This window comes from Lactuca sativa, chromosome 4, assembly GCF_002870075.4.
Source record: "Lactuca sativa cultivar Salinas chromosome 4, Lsat_Salinas_v11, whole genome shotgun sequence".
Classification (NCBI taxonomy): domain Eukaryota; kingdom Viridiplantae; phylum Streptophyta; class Magnoliopsida; order Asterales; family Asteraceae; genus Lactuca; species Lactuca sativa.
In genome coordinates, this window is record NC_056626.2 from 8,692,434 (window position 1) to 8,710,545 (window position 18,112).

Here is an 18,112-nt window from a genome sequence, read left to right on the forward strand (position 1 = left end):
TTCTGGAATACAATTCCCTTTCCTACCCATGGGTATATCATACCTGCATATTAGCCAGTTGGTATGGTGGGGGCAACAAAGTCATTTTCAGTCATTCATTTGAGTTTTTTCTTTGTGTATTTTAAAGACAGGTTGGTGTGGGCATTTAAGTATAAGAGATTATATTTAGAAAAGCAACTGCTGGTTGTGGTTGTGAAATCTCTTTCTAATCATCACTCCTTCTCTTGTGTGGACCAATTCAAGATTCAAATGTCTGATCAGTCATCATCTGCCACATTGTAAATTCCTTTTGAAACTTTTATATTTTTATAATATAAATAAACTAGAGTGCATGGAAACACTCGATATATATCTTCATGAAAATCGTAACTTTTCCTTTTTTTGCAAAGTCCATGATTTTGATTTTTTTTTTTGGCTTATAATTATTTATATTTATCTTTTATGTTGTCATTCAATGATATTCCTTCAGTATAAAATATTAAATCATTTGTGTAAACGATGAGCGATAAGGCCATCTTTCATATTTAATCTCTCTGCATACTGTCCCCTCTTCTTTTTATCTGGATTCCATCCATAAAGTCATCACTGAAATGATGCATTAATTTATCTGGAATATACAATCGTGTTAATAAGGGGACACCTTTGAGAATGATCAAGTGTATGTTTGGTATTATGACTTATTCAATCTATGGTTGTCCGTTTGCTTTCAATCGATATGTATTGAAATATATATATATATATATATATATATATATATATATATATATATATATATATATATATATATATATATATATATATATATTTTAAGTAACTGTTCCAGACAGATCTCAAAAAAAATGTATTGTTTGTTATATACAAGAAAAATAATTTAAATTAACTTTACAATATATGTCTTTCTTTCTAAAGAAAGGAAATTAAATTCACAAATAAAGATAACAATGTGATGTTATAAAAATAAACTTCAATGATATAAACGCTTAATAACTCAAACATAAATAATACTATATGTATATCATACATTAAAGCTTATATATATATATATATATATATATATATATATATATATATATATAAAAGTTCAAGTTCATTTGAGACCATTCTAATTTTATGGGACAGTAAAACCAAATCTAAAAATAATTTTAAAATGCAAAATAAACGGAAAAATCTAAAAATTCTTTTTTTTTTTAAATATTATTTTCGGAACTTGAATTAACTAAAAAAAATAAAAAAAATCTCGTTTTTTTTTTTAAAATACGTGAAATATTCTAATAGAATATTACACTGACATATTCTAAAAAATAATTTTAAAATGTAAAATAAATGAAAAATCTAAAAATTCTTTTTTTAAATATTATTTTCGGAACTTGAATTAACTAATAAAAAATAAAAAAAATTTCATTTTTTTTTGAAAAATACGTGAAAATTTTCATTTTTTTTAGATGACGATTCCGCCCTCTCTCCTTTCCTAACCCTATTCTTTGGCTGTGGTTTTTTTTTTTCTCTTATACATTGTAAATCATAACTTGTAAGTTGTTCTTCAAAGATGAAACATAGAGTTAAAAAATTAAGGAAGAGACTGTAGCATTGAGGTGACATAAAATGATGAAACATAAGTATACCACATAGTGTTAAAAAATCATTTCTAACGAAATAACATGATGGAATCACATTATGTAGGGAACATTCTATATCATTCTCATTTGATAAATAAACATATTCTTTCATATTCTATCATAATGTTCAGTGTCATTTTCTCTTTGATTATTGAGCATCATATTGACTTAACTTCGATGATACATACAATATGCATCCCTGAGCTATTTAGCACATTAAGCATGACCTCGTTATGTTTTTACAAGAACGGGATTAGAAACTTGAATAACTTAAAACTTGGCACTAAACTATCCAAATATTTCGCCATAAATTTCATACATGTGAAAAAAAAATCCAGTATGCACTCAACCTAACATTATATCAAATTTTAGTACTCAAAACTATAACTTTACATAAATGTTGTGATTACAATCCTATGTGTTAGAAAAACAAAATACCCACACATCATGGAAAAATCTTGAAACCTCATAGGGAAAACTAAAGCGAAAAAAAAAATCTCAAAACTTTTTCACCCTTTGGTATACTTATACTCGATACTAGAATGTCATGTCTATTTCACGGACACCTAGGATTCTTACCCGGTCCACCATAATAGATATAGTTACCCCACACCCTGTTTGCCCCACCTTTAATATCGTAACAGTTCGGATGATCAGCTAATATTTTAAAGTTGGACAAAGGAATTAAACTGTTGCCCCAGTCAACCACTTGCATATTCCTGATATAAGATGCTTTACCGAATCCTTGACCCGAAAAATGCCCGCTTCCCATTTGGGTCGATGTGTGAGAACCCCAAGACCGACTATTTACAATTTCTCCCCCAAATTGAATCATGCTTGCGTGATCACGGAGGTGACTGAATAAAGAAGCGGGCCAATACCCGACCAAGGTACCAGATCCGAATTCCAACCACCAATTGCCATGCTTTGGATCCTGTATAATACCTTGAATAAGTTGATATTTTTTGTTCTTTTCCCTTCAAATTTTGATCAAATTACTTAATTAAGTAATGTAAATAATAAGTCAATTTGACTAAAAAGACAATAAGACCAACAATTTAGAAGAGAGGACATATAGGTAATCCTAGTTGTTATTGATAATTTATGTTAGGTGATTTGATTGATTTTGGGAAAATTGATGTAATTTATCACTGTTAAACCAAAGAAAATGCGAGTTTCAGCAATACATTTTTACATTTTTTTTTCTGATTTCGATAGGATCATGAAGAGACAATAAAAAATAACAATGATATGCATAATAATTTGTCCATTCTTATTTTTTGACAATGATTTTCCAAACGTTGTGTTTGGTGAGCTAAGCTGAAAAATTAGTTTTTAGCTTTTAAGTCAGTTTATCATGTGTTTGAGCTTATCATTGTTTGGTGAGCTTATCATTGTTTGGTGAGCTCAGCTGAAAAGTTAGTTTTTAGTTTGTAAGCAATTTTAATGGTATCAAATGACATTAAAGAGTTCAGCTGAAAAGTTAGTTTTTAGTTTGTAAGCAATTTTAATGGTATCAAATGACATTAAATTATAATAAGCTCAAAAAATAAGCAAACTTATGTATCATTCAAAACAACTTATCAACTTATTATAATTTGAAAGCATATAAGTTAATCCGAACATTTTTTTTCTTAATCTTTGATGTGGTTCTTGAATCAAAATTTTATGCAAGAAAACTGGACATGCATTATGACACTTTTACCCCTGAAAACCCAAATAACTATTATTTATTTTTTATATATATTTTTGATTATATGAACTCGTTTTAAAATTCATTTTTTATAGTGTACAATGGTTTAAAGAATTTACCTTCCAAATCATCAAACTGATATCAAATTGTCCACCATTGTATACAGACAATGGAGATATAGCAGCTCCAATCGCAACCCTATTATTTGTTTGTACGAATCCTGAACATAGCAAGTTGTAACATCCCGTTGTTTGATATGCATCGTTCTGTAATTTTAAGTTAATATTATATATTCTTTTAAAGATAATAGTAATTTATTTAAAAATACACATAATTGTACAACTTACAGTCCAATAAGTAAAGAATCGAGGGCGGTTGTCCCCATACAGCTCTGGGCTTACCTGTTGAATAAAAATTTAATAGAAATTTGGTAAAATAATAAATTCAATTTGATAAATTTAATAGATATTTGGTAAAACAATAAATTCAATTTGATGGGAAGGTAGTTGAGGACTTTAGTGACTTAAATCAGCTTTAAATGGCATTAAGAAACATCTATTTGTACTTTTTTTTACTATTTTTACTGCATGAAGTACAAATAGTTCTTGCTTTACTACTTCGGATTTGACAATATGAAGTCTTAGTAAAAACTGTTATCATAAAATATATATATATATACTTCTTGAAGAACACTCAATGTTTATCTTTTCTGGTCTTTAAATACACAGGATAGAGCTTTTAGAATGATAATTTATACAAAAAAAAAAAAAAAAGAGAGAGACTTTAATAGAATATTTGATATGTAGCATCATGACATGTATAACAGATTTGACTAAAAAAATGCATTTAATGACTTTTCTACATTTTCTTTACATAAAGTGTGAAAAACGCTTTGCAGGTACATATTTAATGGACCTCATGCTGCACATATCATTTCAAAATCTCTTTTTACAGTTCTGCTCCATCCATTTAAACTTTAAAGTTAAACAAAGTAAGGCTAAAATCGTAAAGAAAAAGTGAAAACACCATCATTATGAATAAATGCCTATCTGATTTTCCTTCGATTTTTTATTAAACCAAAAGGTCATATATATTAAACGGTGGACAATCGAAGGGGTGAAAATGAATGAGAGTAAAAGAGAAGGGGTGTAAATGAAAATACCTGCCAACCGGCTTCAATGGTGTTGAGATCATGACCAAAGGAACCCGAAATAAGCCACATTTGTGATAGACTGAATTCATATCTATTGGTCACCCTTGGAGCCCACACATTTATGCTTGCCTTTGCTCCATAGTATTTATTCCCACTTACATATCCAACTGCATGCTGCCATTTTTCAACTTTATTAATCCCAATTTTCAACAATTAATTCATAATTCATAAAGAGAATTTATTATTTGTACTGTGTTTGATGTTTGATGTACGTGTATTGGACTTAGATACTTAGTATAAAACCCAAGGATCACGTTCATGCCAAATGAGACAATATTGTAGAATACCTTTTAATAATCATAAAATAGAAATAACTTGTATAAATGAAGAGAGAGGTGACTTTAGCCTTTGGGTATTACTTGTTTTAATGCTGTTATTTGATGACAACTAGATAATAATAGTTTTGTCACCTCCATGTCATTATCAAAGTAGTACCATTGTATTACAATTAATTAACTATCCTTCAGTAGAAATCTCTGAAATGAGGGCAAAGCCATGAAAATCTTCACATACTTAAAATGGCACTTCTCAACCATTAACACCAAAATTCATAAAAATAATGTAAATGATATTCTCAAAGGGTAAATCTTTCCAACCCATTATATTATATCTAACACCAAAAAATAAGTATATTTTATCCAACTTTATACTTTTCCAAAAACAACCCCTATATTTATTGGGTTTTTACAAACTCGACACATATATGCCACTTGTGTGTTTGTATTATATTACTAAGATTGCAATATATATCAATTATGTATTTTACTTACTTTTGAAATCTATTTTAAATTATTAGATATAATAATAGAACTAAACTAAAAATGAATAAAGTCAAAGTTAAAAGGACCAATTTGTATTGCTGGAATTTTAATATACATGTTAATGAATAATATAATATTGTATACCAACAACATATTTTATGTAAACTTAATGTTGGTTTTTTATAAAAGTTTAACGTAAAAGTGAAGTTTTAGTATGGGGTTGGAGATGCTTCTTGATATGTAAATTCTTAGACATGGATTATTTTAATTTGGATTATGAGGGTGTTTGACCTATTTTTTTGAGGGACAAAAAGAACTTTTAGAAAAAGATAGAGGGAAAAGATGTTTGGTAAAAATATTTTAAAAGCAACTTTTAAGAATTTGATATAAGAAAAACTGATTTTTGGAAAAATCAGGAATTCCTAGCTTTTTGTGACTTTTCCTAAAAGTTCTTTTGTCCTGTGAAAAGATTAGCCAAACACCCCCTATGTTTTAAATAAAATATATAAATTTAAATACTTACAATTTTTTTAAAATTGTTTCCATTAAAGATTTAAAATTTTGTTCTAATAGTTATATATTTTATACTTATATAAATTACACTAATTATATATGAACCGAAGGAAAATAGAAAAGAAAAGACTTTATTCATTTCACCAATTAGCCCTACCAATCCAATTTGACCCTTCTTATCAGGCATAGCTTCGATTATGGATACATGTTTGGGGTTTGAGATAAAACAAACTGAGTCAGGTTCGAGGCTTGACAAAACACTATGAGTTTTTTTTTTTTTTTTTTTTTTTTTTTTTTTTTTGAGAACTAACCTCATGTCCATAGCTAGAAGTGTCTCTTCTAACTGGTCGTACAATTTTTTGACCGAATTTTTTAACAGAATTTGCTCTTAAAATGTCCTGCTCACTTGTTCTTCTGATAGGAATTGTTCCTTCTGGGCATGATTCACCTGATAAACTCCATAGCTGATGATTTTCAGAGCTTATTTCTCCTTCATCATGCCCATCTGGTCTCTCAGGTGGATCCTATATATACATATTCAAAAACAAATCTTTAATCAAAAAGAGAAGCAATACTTATACTTATTGTATGTGATATTAATCCAAAAGATAATATAAACCCACCAATGGCTTCGTTCCTTTCAATTTAGGATGATCAAAAGCTGGCTGATGATGTCTCAAAACACAATCTATCGTATCACCATCTGGGCTCTGTCCCAAAAGAAAAAAAGAAAATTGAAATTTATTCGAATTTATCCAAATGGGTATTTGATATATATGTAATATATGAATGTATTAATGAAAGAAAAAGTTATATTTTCTTTTTCTTTTTTAATTTCATTCGAAAAAGCAGTACCTGAATTGACTTGACAAAAGGTTTGTTAATCTTCATGAGATGAGCTTTAACCAGCTTCATCTTATTGGTTTCTTCCTGTGGCCGGAAAACATGGTGGTCTCGCCGGATTTTTTTAGCAGAGGTCGCCGGAAAAACAGGGGAAGACATCAGGAGCATGAAAACAAAAACCGAAATGATTGGAGGGATTTTAAAACATGAAGATGAAATCACTGTTCGCTGTTGTCGTCTTCTTCTTCTTCTTATGTGATCAAAACGAAGACAAAAAAGACAAAAACAGAAACGAGCTTCCTCTCTTCTCTCAATACCCATCTGTGAAATTCACTCACTCATTCGCCATTTTTTAAAACTTGAAATGGAAACAAAAATGTCAGTAGAAATTGCTTCTGTTTCTCTCTCTAGAAGTGTTCTATTTTCTACTATTTGTATACTTTGCTCTGACAACAAGAACTTGAGGCATAAATACTAAATAGGTATACATGTTATGCTTTTAGAAAATCTTAATGGACTTAATATTTCCACATGGAAACAAGTTTTGTGTTTGATTCCACTACTTATAAGTTTTTGGTTATGAGTTATGTCAATCTTTTGTAACAAAAAAATCGTATTTGAGTTAAAGTCTGATTTAAATTATTTAAACGTAATCAATTAAAGTTGGATATCATGATCGTTCATTGCAAAGAATGGCTATCAGCTTTTTTCTAATATTTTTAACAAATATATTTATGTAATTTATATTAACAAAAAGTACCACTTTATTCTTTTTTTTTTCTTTTGTAAACTCATATTCTATTTTTTTGCAGAAAAAAAAACAAACAAAAATTTTAGTTTATTTGAATTAAAAAAGCATAACGAAAACTGATTTTTCTGTTAATTCTCTTTAGCACTTCCCCATATGTTCTTTTCGTCAGTCTTTTTCTTTTTGAGACAATTTCACATAAGATTACATCCCAAGATTAAATAGAACGTCAATTTTTCTTTTATAGGTTTTCTACGAAATAAATATTTTAATTACATTAAATAAGCCAACCAAAAATTGGCAATGAAACCTTTGGTTATTTATTTATTAATTTATTTATTATACGGAAACCCTTAGTTAATACACCGGTGATAAAATTAAGAAAATAGTCGCATCGCATTTAGAGCGTATGTGTTAGCTGTTTAAAAAAAAATTGCAGTTGTTTTTTAGTTAAGTTATTTAAAATTTTGGGTATTTTATTTTATTTTATTCTATTTTTTTTTTTTGAAATGACTGAATTTTATCAAGTAATAAAAAATACAAGGACAATAGTTAGATGTCAATTAGACCCAAAGGTGTGTGCAAGAAGTATTCTTCACGTTGTGTCTATCACATTAGTTTTTCTTTATTTTTCTTTCCCTCAAAATCTTTCACTTAAAAAAAACATATATTTCATACAAATATTATACTCGTTTTGTAGTGAATTAAAAACCATAAATTTTGATATATTTTTATAACTTTATTAAGTATATAATTTAATAAATATTAAAAAAATGAAAAAAATACTAACCAATCACATGCGAAGAGAGAGTGGGGGTCTGGGGGATAGACTCCCCTATTTTTTTTCCACAGCACACCCTTGGACCTTACAATCGTTCTCATGCTATAGAAGGTGGTATGAAAATATTAGATGTTAAGTAGTTTAAGAATATACCAATTGTTTTATATTCTCTCAAGATAAAATAAATATTACAAACCTAAATCTCATGCTTTGATTATTGTCCATGAAATCATCCTCCATAGACACGAAAAAGAATGGATCTAAAACATTTATACCTTTTCGAATATGACTTATTATCAATAGTGGAGTTGGGAATATAGGACGAGCCGACGAGGGATTGAATTCACGTATTGACTAAATTTTTGGGAAATATGTAAATATGTTACTTAAAAAAAAGGTCGATAACATCTACTGACTTTTCACATGACTTCATCACTTCTTTTTGTCTCTTATACAACTGACATTTTATAACAAAATTTGATAAATTACTGAATTATGATGAGGGATATGAGGTAAAAATAATACATGGAGTTTGTTAACACATGTTTGAGTTTGAAACAATTATTGATGTGCTGTAACAATCAAAAACACGGTCAAATGTTTCTTTTTCTTCTAATCATGTCTTACAAAAGCTGAGGTTGTTTTGGTTGTAAGGTGTCTAAAGCCAGACATATTCAAAACAAAATGTGCAAATCTAGGAACCTCTTCATGTTTTCAATGGTCCCCTAAACCTTGTTCCAACCTACTTTCATAAAATTGTTGAAAAAAAACTGCAAAATATGTTTATCATTTTACTAATCAAACCAATATATTTTCGGCTACTTAAAGTGTCAAATTTATATCTTTTTATAAAGTTTTTATCATTCTATATTAAAATATTAAAAAATATACATAAAATAATAACTTTATTACATTAAATGATATATATATATATATATATATATATATATATATATATATATATATATATATATATATATATGAAAAAATGAATATGTGGTTGTTATATACCTAAACTTAAGTATATAACCTTTTAAATGATGTAGTTTTAAGCAAAATAAACCCAATATCATCTTCTCTAAATTTTGTTTTAATAGATTACAATTGAAATAAATTAAATTATGTAATAAAAGAGTTCAATCATATAGTTTTTTGTAAAAAAAAAAATCTATCGAAGTTTCTGTTGAAAAAAAAACAATACTTATTAACAATTACAACTCAAAATATTTTGTCACTTAATTGAAAAACTATAACAAATGAATTTATGAAAACATTCATCAAATTATATATATGTTTTTTTTTACTAATATTCTATTATTTTACTTTTAAAAATTAGTTGGCTTTTGTAAATGGTCATTGCTTTCAATGTTTTAGGTTCATAAACATATTTAAAAAAAAATAACATATATTCGATGAATTTAGTAAGACATGTGTATTTATGAAGAATACTAACCATAGTATCATGATTCGTTTGGATATATCCAAATTAAAACAATATATTTTGGAGGGTTCTATATATAAGCTTATATACATGACAACCACATATTCTCTAACCCTATATATATATATATATATATATATATATATATATATATATATATATATATATATATATATATATATATATATATAATTGTTTATGATTTTATTATAAACTAGAAGGTGTATTTGTTTTACGTTAGCTGTAACATGAGAAAATTACATATAGCTTCTAGACCTGCAATTTTGGTCGTAACATCATAGAATACAACATAAATGTAACATCTTAAAAAAAATAAAAAAAATTTAAAATTTTCAAAACAACCCATGTCTTCCATAAATTGTTTACAAAAACCATTGTTTCAAAAGTATTATTCAAAATCAGAGTATCCCAAGATCTGATGTCATAAAACAGTAAGGTAAGCACGATCATGTCTTCGCTTTCTCACGATCGTTAGAAGTACCTGAAACAATAAACTGAAACTGTAAGCCAAAACTTAGTGAGTTCCCCCAAAATACCACCACACAACACATAACATATACAAATAAGCATGTTGGGTCCACAAACCCCCGGTTGGATTATCCTAGCCCACAACCTCCCCGCACATATTGGGTCCACAGCCTCCTGGTTGGATTACCCTGGTCCACAACCTCCTGGTTGGAATACCCTAACCCACAACCTCCCAGTTGGATTGCCCTGGTCTGTTGACTGACATAACAAAGCAGTAGTTTCAACCCCAATATAACATGTCGACATATAATAGATAACAACATATTCAACAGACATATAATGATACAACCAAAAATCATACGTAGTCCTACAAATCTACCAGTTTAATGCATATCAACGACCATCATATAACCATACAAATCTACCGCATACTCAGCATGTCATCAGTTAGGATATATCGGGATATCAATCCAATGGGCTGACCTTGGTACCTACGACCCAGAAGTTTAGTGAGGAAAGCTCGCCTTTCAGTCCAAATGAAAGCTAAATAAATCTCTGCTCTGAATATCGGATCTACTCGCCACCTATTCATCATATAATAACTAATCTCAAATACAACTCAAAATGCCTAAAATACCCTTAGGTCAACGTGGTCAAAACTGGTCAAAGATCAAACTCAAAAGTCAACCTACAACTGACCGTCATGTCGTGGCCTTCCTTGGCCACGACGTGGCCACAAAAAGCCAAAACAAATGTACCTTAGCCCAGTCGCCATGTCGTGGTGGTCCAAACCACGTCGTGGTCACTGTTCCCGAACATCTTAATAGGATAAGTCGATTTCTTCGATCTTAGGGGCTCCAAAGCCCAAATGTGGTCTATTCTGGGGTATAGATAAATAAATTTCCAACTTTATCCCTTAAGTCACTCCAATGAGTAAGGATATAAAATTCTAAGTTCAAAAAGAGCAAAAACTCAACATGCTTAAACAATAAACTCCTAATCCCTAAAGTCCTTTCGTCTAAAACTCAGTTTTGGTCCCAAATGACATTATAAGTCATAAAGTTTCCAACTTTATGACTTTGCATGGATATAAAGTGTCCAAATCATAAACTCTAACATTTCACGATGCTACAAGTTACCAAATGCATGCATAGAGGAAAGGAAAGGGTCAAGATTCTATTTTTATAACTCTAAACACCCCAAAACGTCCAAAAAGGCAACTCATTTGGTCTTGAGTAACCCGTACTCATATAGACAAAAAAAATATGGGATTAAAAGTACATAACTTCTAACTATTAATAACTATTATTTAAGATCCAAAGTTATGACATATAATGATATAATTTCTATGATTAAAAAGGTGACATGAATCATAAAGTAAGTTTTAGATCATTATATGATCCAAAATTATATAACCCATAAAGCCTTTTTTATAAAATAATATAAGATGATAGAATATAGAACTTTCTATAAGATGAACAATTTCTATAAGTTGGGAAATTTCCATAAGATGGACAAAAACATGATCTAAATTATTCATCATAATCCATAAACTTTCAATAAGATGGAATTTTTTTTATAAAATGGAACATAAAACTTTATAACATGAATCATAAACATACAAACTACTATCTTTCATATCCAAATTCACATATTAGTAAAAACTAACAATGTACCTTACTTGAGTTCATAACAACCCTAATACTTAAAAATAAAAGGATAAAAAATAAAACATCAAAGATGTTTCCAAATAAATCACTTTAACTTAAACATAATGCTCCATAAAGTTATGTACCGACCATTTAAAGTTGTGATTCCTTCTTGTTTTCCATACCAGATAGTGTCCATAATTGCAAACTTTAACTCAAAACCTAAATTATATAAAAGAGGCATCATGTAAAACAGATGCGTAAATATTATTTTAAGTAAAAAGGTGACATGTAAAACAATATGAAAACATCAATATAGAAAAAGTATAATGATCATAACCTGAAGAACATTCTCATTTTCACTGTTAAAGAGACTTTGAAAAATATCTTTGATACAATCTTTCATGTTCATGTGGATCCAATTAGCTGCATCATCCTAAAGCCATATCAATTTATTTCAGCAAAATGTAAATTTTAGGACTTTTATCATATTTATGAACTGATAGTAACAACTAAAGTTAACTTTAAACCAAGATTTACTTTCAATAATGCATTTAAACTCTGAGAAGAACAAAAGATGAAACACAAAATACCAATAAAAAACCTAAAAATTGTTTTAGAAACTGTAAGGTCACACCTTATGATCTGATGAGTCAAACAGATGACACATTGATCTATCGGCGTCAGCTTATACAAGTCAACAACACCAGCGTGTTGAGTTCAACAACATCAACACTTAGTATTGTTGTTTTGTGTAATCTTTGTATATCAGTTATAGATATAGATAAGTATAGTATAGATCATAGATCCGGTATCTTTGAGAGAATATCGATTCTTAGAATACATTAGATATAATCCCTTCAATCAAGGGATATACTTATATAGATTAGTATATATTAAACATTAGGGTGAAACCCTAATGTTAACACGTCTTGGTGTCGTAATCGTCTTTGTGACAAACCCGTCTTCTTGGTGAAGACAAAACCTCTTTTCTTGGTGAAAGGAACAATTTGGAGACCTTCTGTGTTATTTACTTTCTGTTGATTATTTTGCTTAGATTAGTTTTTCGTTTCTTATTCATACTTGAAGTGTATCCAATCATATACAAACCTTCAATTGGTATCAGAGCGGGTTTGTGATACACTCAAGTTATCATAACGATTTCAAGCAATTCCAAATCCTTTGGTCTCAACAAAAATCCCCCCTTAAATGAACATAACTTCGCCATGTGGAAAACCAAGGCCATGGTGGTTCTTGAAACCGACTATGAGATAAAAAATATCTTTGAAAAGGGTCCTCATGTGCCTATATACCAACCTATGGTAAACAACGCTCCTGTTGGCCCTTTGAAGCAAAGGCCTGCAACAAGTAATGATGACGATGACAAAATACTACTCAGTCTTGATGTGAAAGCCATGGATGCTATTAGAAACTCTCTTCCATACCACGTATATCATCTTGCACAGAATTGTGAAACAACACAAGAGATGATGGACATGCTGACTGTAGCTTGTGAAGGCACCGTGGAAGTCCAGGCTATGACCATCAATAATCTTAATTGAAGATACGAGCATTTCTTTGGTCAACAAGGTGAGACTCTTACTTAAACCTTCAATAGCATTAATTGTTTGGTTAATGAAATGCGCAAGTTGGGAATCATTACACACTCATCACAGTTGGTTCTGAAGTTTCTCGATTCTCTTGGGAAAAGCTGGAACATCACACTGATGTTCTTAAGAACGGTGAGAAGATCGATTCCATGGATCTAAATTCGTTGTTCGATAATCTGTGACATTATGAAGAGACCAAAGCTCTTCGTAAGAAAATCATGAAGGACTTGAGCAAGGAAAAATATGTTTCACTGATGTCTCGAAAGGAAACAAGGAATACCATCAATGACTCAGAAAGTTTAGACATGGTTGAACAAAGTGATGAAGATCTCACCGATGAGCTTGTCGCCAACGTTGCACTTATCGTCAAGCGCTATGAAGAGAGAAGAGCAAACAATTTTAGAAGAGCTCAATTCAAGGGAAGCAACTCAGCAAAAGATCCACTTTAGAGAAGAAAAACATAGATAGTTGCTTTAATTCTGGGAGCCCTAACTATTTTTTCGTGGATTGTAAGGAGAAAAAAGAAACCCAGAGTCCTGAGAACTATGAAGTTTTTACAAGAAGCTGGTGGCTCATATGAAGAAGGAAAACATCTCTCTGCCAAAAGATTTTATTTCCAAATAGGAGGATCATGAAGAATGGGTGGATGAAGAGGAGACATCTGAAGATGAGGCACTAAACGTTAAGGGTCTCACGACTCTTGTAAATGATTCTCCTGATGGCATATGTGATGCTGATGGTTCTCACGCTGACACTGAATCAAGTCCAAATCTAGGTCAAACTTGGTACCTAGACAGTGGAATTTCTAGGCATTTTACTGATTACAAGTCAATTCTAACAAATTTTACAGAGAAGGATGGTCCAATGGTGGCTTTCGATGACAATAGTGAAAGAGCTGTAACAGGTGTTGGAACTTTTGAGTTTAGGACGATTGAGCCAACGGGCATATTCTATGTAGAAGGAATGAAAGGAAACTTCATCTCCATCAGTCAAAATTTTGACACTAGTTACAAAGTTCTTTTCAACTGTCATAAGGGGAAAATGTTTGATTCTGATAACAAAATTGTGCTTTCTGCTCTCAGGGAGAGCAATATTTATATTGTTTGATTTGTTGGTTTTGACATTGATACTTTATTTTTTGTTTTATGCTTGGCTACTTTTAAATTTTTAAACATAAGTTGCTACACTTTTAATTTATTTTTGGCATGTTTGCATTAACTTGTTTTTATATTCTATTACCAAAGGAGTATACATTGTACATACACATTTTGCTACTAACATTACCAATGTTTGTTCTTCTCTTTCTTTAGTATGTGTCAGGACCTTCCATCTTCATTTCAACGTTGATCATAACTGATTCAAATCAGTGTGTCACTTCTTGAATGCATCACCTTCCTTGTAAGAGCTAGTTGACGCTGACTCTGCATCTTTTCTTCAACACCAACCGCCCTCTCACTAACATTAATGCACATGTTGATTGACATGTTGCTTCATGTTGATGAGAATAGATGGGGGGATAATTGTGCCACTAGATGTTCTTCTGGGAACATATATCTTCTGTCTTGAACAACCTATTTCAGTTGAAATGAGATGAAGTGGAGTTCTGTGACCTGACATGACTAGTTTCCATAGACGTTGTCACTTCAACTTCATCACCTCAAAGATCCAAAGGCGTATTCAAGGAGACAACTATCCTACCTTATTTTCCTTTAGGGATCACAATGAATGGAACCTTCGAGTGTTGTCTTTGTGACTCTCATAACTCGAAGGTTACAAAGACTAAATCCCTCTAACTCATTGGTTACAAAGACTAGTTCATGTTCTTCGTTTGTTCTTAGTGAACATGAAGCTTGGAAAAATCCTCAGAACCTAAACCATTAAAGGTATTCTATCTTTTTGTTTTCTATGATTTGTGTTATTTGTACATTATATGTTTGATCTTGTTTGTTGTCTTTTATAGCTGAAATTTCATGTGGTAGATATCTCAAAAAATGGAAGTGCATTAATGACTATTCAATTCCAAAGATTTTATGGACAAAGTCTTTATCACCGTTCTAAAAAGGCTTCACATTTTTCCAGTTTAAACTAATTTCTTGTTTGACTAGTTATTTTGTTTGTATTCTTATAGTGTTTATTCTTTTGTACCATTTTGTAAAGAAATCTGACGGTGGAAATTTTGAGTCCAGTATGCAACTTTTGACACATCATCGTCCCTAGAAGCATGGTGTTGTATGTGACTAAATCTGTCACACCCCAAAACCAGAATAGCGGAAACGTTCTGGGGTGGAGGACGTCATGTATATCATCACAACCAATGAATAATAACAATCATAGCAACACAACCATTACAATGAATACATAAATGAAAATGATTACATCAGTTTGGAATTTTTCTTAAACTTGTTTGAATTACATCAAATAGTATGTAAAAAAATATAAACGTAAGACTCTTATTGCTCCAGCTTCTCAAAAATCCAGCAGGTACCTTTCTACTGATTTCCTGAGAATACAAGCAGTTTGAAAATATCAGCATAAAGCTGGTGAGTTCATATGTGATATTTTCAAATGAAAACTTGTTGATGAATTTGTAAAATCATTCGTATGGTTTCAAGAAAATCCGATATTTTCTTTAGTGAGAATGTAGCGTTATCAATTATGTATAAAACCATGAATGTTTGTTACTGAAAACTGTAGTGACATGCGAAAATACTACTTCATGTGGCCAGCTAATGCTAATCATGATGTATAAGTATTTCGTACATGAAGCCATTGTATAATCGGTTCTGTTTGAAAACCTTGGCTATAGCTAGTATACGTAGTGTATTTTATTACTTAAAATAAAACTATGTAGCGAAATCCCTGGAAATTCTCCAGTTGTAGTGCGTATTAGTTTTATTTAGTATAAATAAAACTGTTGAAGAGTGCCAACTTGTAAACCAAAGGTGATTTATACATATTGTGAGTCGTATAACCATACTTGATTCGGCCTAGAGACCTTTCCAACGTTCTTCGGGCGTTGAGTTAAATGACATTTGTTCACCCCAGGCATGTCTGCCTAACTATAGCTAGCAGTTCAGGTGTGGGATTGTTAGTCCCGAATAGATCTATTCACAAATCTCACGCTCTCCCTCCAGGAGACTCTGGTTATACTATGATAGGATTTATCCCTGTATACCTAAGGGTACAGTGTTGAAGTAGTGCCTCACAATATCATAGAATCTAGTTTACATGTAGTGTGGTAGCGTTATACCGTAGTGAAATCCGTATGTAGTGCCAATTATAGTTATGAATGCCATGTTCATTTGGTGATGTAAACTCTAAAATATATATGTCCTAGTGTATATGTTTAGTAGTGAAAGTTTCTGTACTTGTTATGTTTCGCAAAATCCCAAACTATACCGATTATTGTTTGCGTGTATAGCGTAGTGAATATCGAGTCTGGAAAACTTTGCAATTTAGTGTTAAGTTGTAAAACTCCCCTTATGCTCAACATAGTGCAAAAGGGTTAAAGTATGAGAATTGCATGAGTTTTGTATTTGTTAAAAGCTCTTTGTATTAATTTACAAAAGCACTTATGGTTTGGCTTGTATTCTCCCCCTGAAAACAGTAAAAACATGGAAAGATGTAGGGGTATGAACTCACCTTGAGCGAGTGGTTTGAACGAATGACCAGTACGGTATGTTGAGTGTTAAGTGAAACCTCGAACTCAAATTGACCCTAATAACATGTAATGACACACATAGGAGTCAAATGAAGGTATTTCACTACTAGATACGATACAGAATCACTTTAGGGACCTGGGACTACTTGCACCAAGTGAGAGAACCTTGTAGGATTGAGTAAAAGGAGTGTATGGCCACCTTGAGTGTGTGCGGCCATGGGTGTGCGGCCCAATGGGTGTGCGGATGTACACTCATGAAAGAGGGTTCCTTTGAAGTGTTCTCAAGGTCCATACTTGCATCCATGAAGTATTCTAGGTCTATACTCAGTTATAGTGCAAGATAAGGGTCCTAGAAGTAGGTTTGCGGCCCTAGGATGTGTGTGTGGTCGCACACTTGGGTGTGTGCGGCCGTACATAGGTGTGTGTGGTCGTACACCCCACAAGATGATGTCTAAAATGCCCATTTCGAGGTGCAACAAGGCTAGGGGCATGTTCACCTCACTTTGGAGGGTGTTTTAAGGGTGTGCGGCCACCTTAAGGGGGGGTGTGCGGCCGCACTCACTTCCAACACGAAGAACATGTCAATTATTGCACACTTAAGGCTTAGATAGAAAGGTCTTTCATGGATATCAAGTTAGAGGATAAATCACTCACGTTCTTGAAGCTTTGGAGGGTTTGGGGTCGAAGAAACTTGAGAGGAAAAGTGTTGTGTGCTGCTAAGGTGTCAAAGGAATGAAAGGAAAGGAGCTACCCTTTATATAGGGGAGAGAGTGCTGCCAAAAAGTGAGTGTGTGGCCAAGGAGTGGGTGTGCGGCCGCACACCCATGTGTACGGCCGTACACTCCTCCTAGAGGTGTGTATGGCCCGGTTTTCTCACTATACGACATGCTGACTCATTCCTAACCTCAAACTTGGTCATAATTGAGCTTAGAACACTTAAATGAACCCTTAAATAGTACAAGAAATCAACAAAACAAGTTGAATATGGATTGATTTGACTACGTGTAGAAGAGAGAAGTTCCAGGTTGTCACAAAATCTCTCTAATTCTCTCATCAACGAGACCATCTGCTAAGAACATTGAGTCACCCTCTCA

At 31.5% G+C, this 18,112-nt stretch overlaps 1 protein-coding gene across 2 annotated transcripts; it reads right to left on the minus strand.

Moving 5' to 3' along the window:
* Positions 1 to 1,956: 1,956 nt before the first annotated feature.
* Positions 1,957 to 8,235, minus strand: LOC111911346 (uncharacterized). 2 transcript variants are annotated; one of them, XM_023907137.3, is made up of 7 exons: positions 6,652 to 8,228; positions 6,420 to 6,506; positions 6,108 to 6,320; positions 4,472 to 4,636; positions 3,657 to 3,710; positions 3,429 to 3,575; positions 1,957 to 2,550 (listed from the first exon to the last, which is right to left on the minus strand). In XM_023907137.3, exons 1-7 carry the CDS (start codon positions 6,958 to 6,960, stop codon positions 2,173 to 2,175), a joined length of 1,353 nt encoding a protein of 450 aa, XP_023762905.1. In that variant the 5' UTR covers positions 6,961 to 8,228; the 3' UTR covers positions 1,957 to 2,172. The 2 variants fall into 2 exon arrangements, with proteins under 2 accessions (XP_023762905.1, XP_023762906.1); XM_023907138.3 differs by having other exon boundaries at positions 2,317 to 2,593; positions 6,652 to 8,235.
* Between the last annotated feature and the right edge of the window lie 9,877 nt (positions 8,236 to 18,112).

Coding starts and splice junctions, on each gene's coding strand:
- LOC111911346 (XM_023907137.3), bottom strand. CDS start 6,960: ATGGGTATTGAGAGAAGAGAGGAAGCTCGTTTCTGTTTTTGTCTTTTT. Junction 4,637..6,107: donor CTTCTAGCTATGGACATGAG/GTTAGTTCTCAA, acceptor GAAAAATGGCAG/CATGCAGTTGGATATGTAAG. Junction 2,551..3,428: donor TCAGTTTGATGATTTGGAAG/GTAAATTCTTTA, acceptor GGTATTATACAG/GATCCAAAGCATGGCAATTG.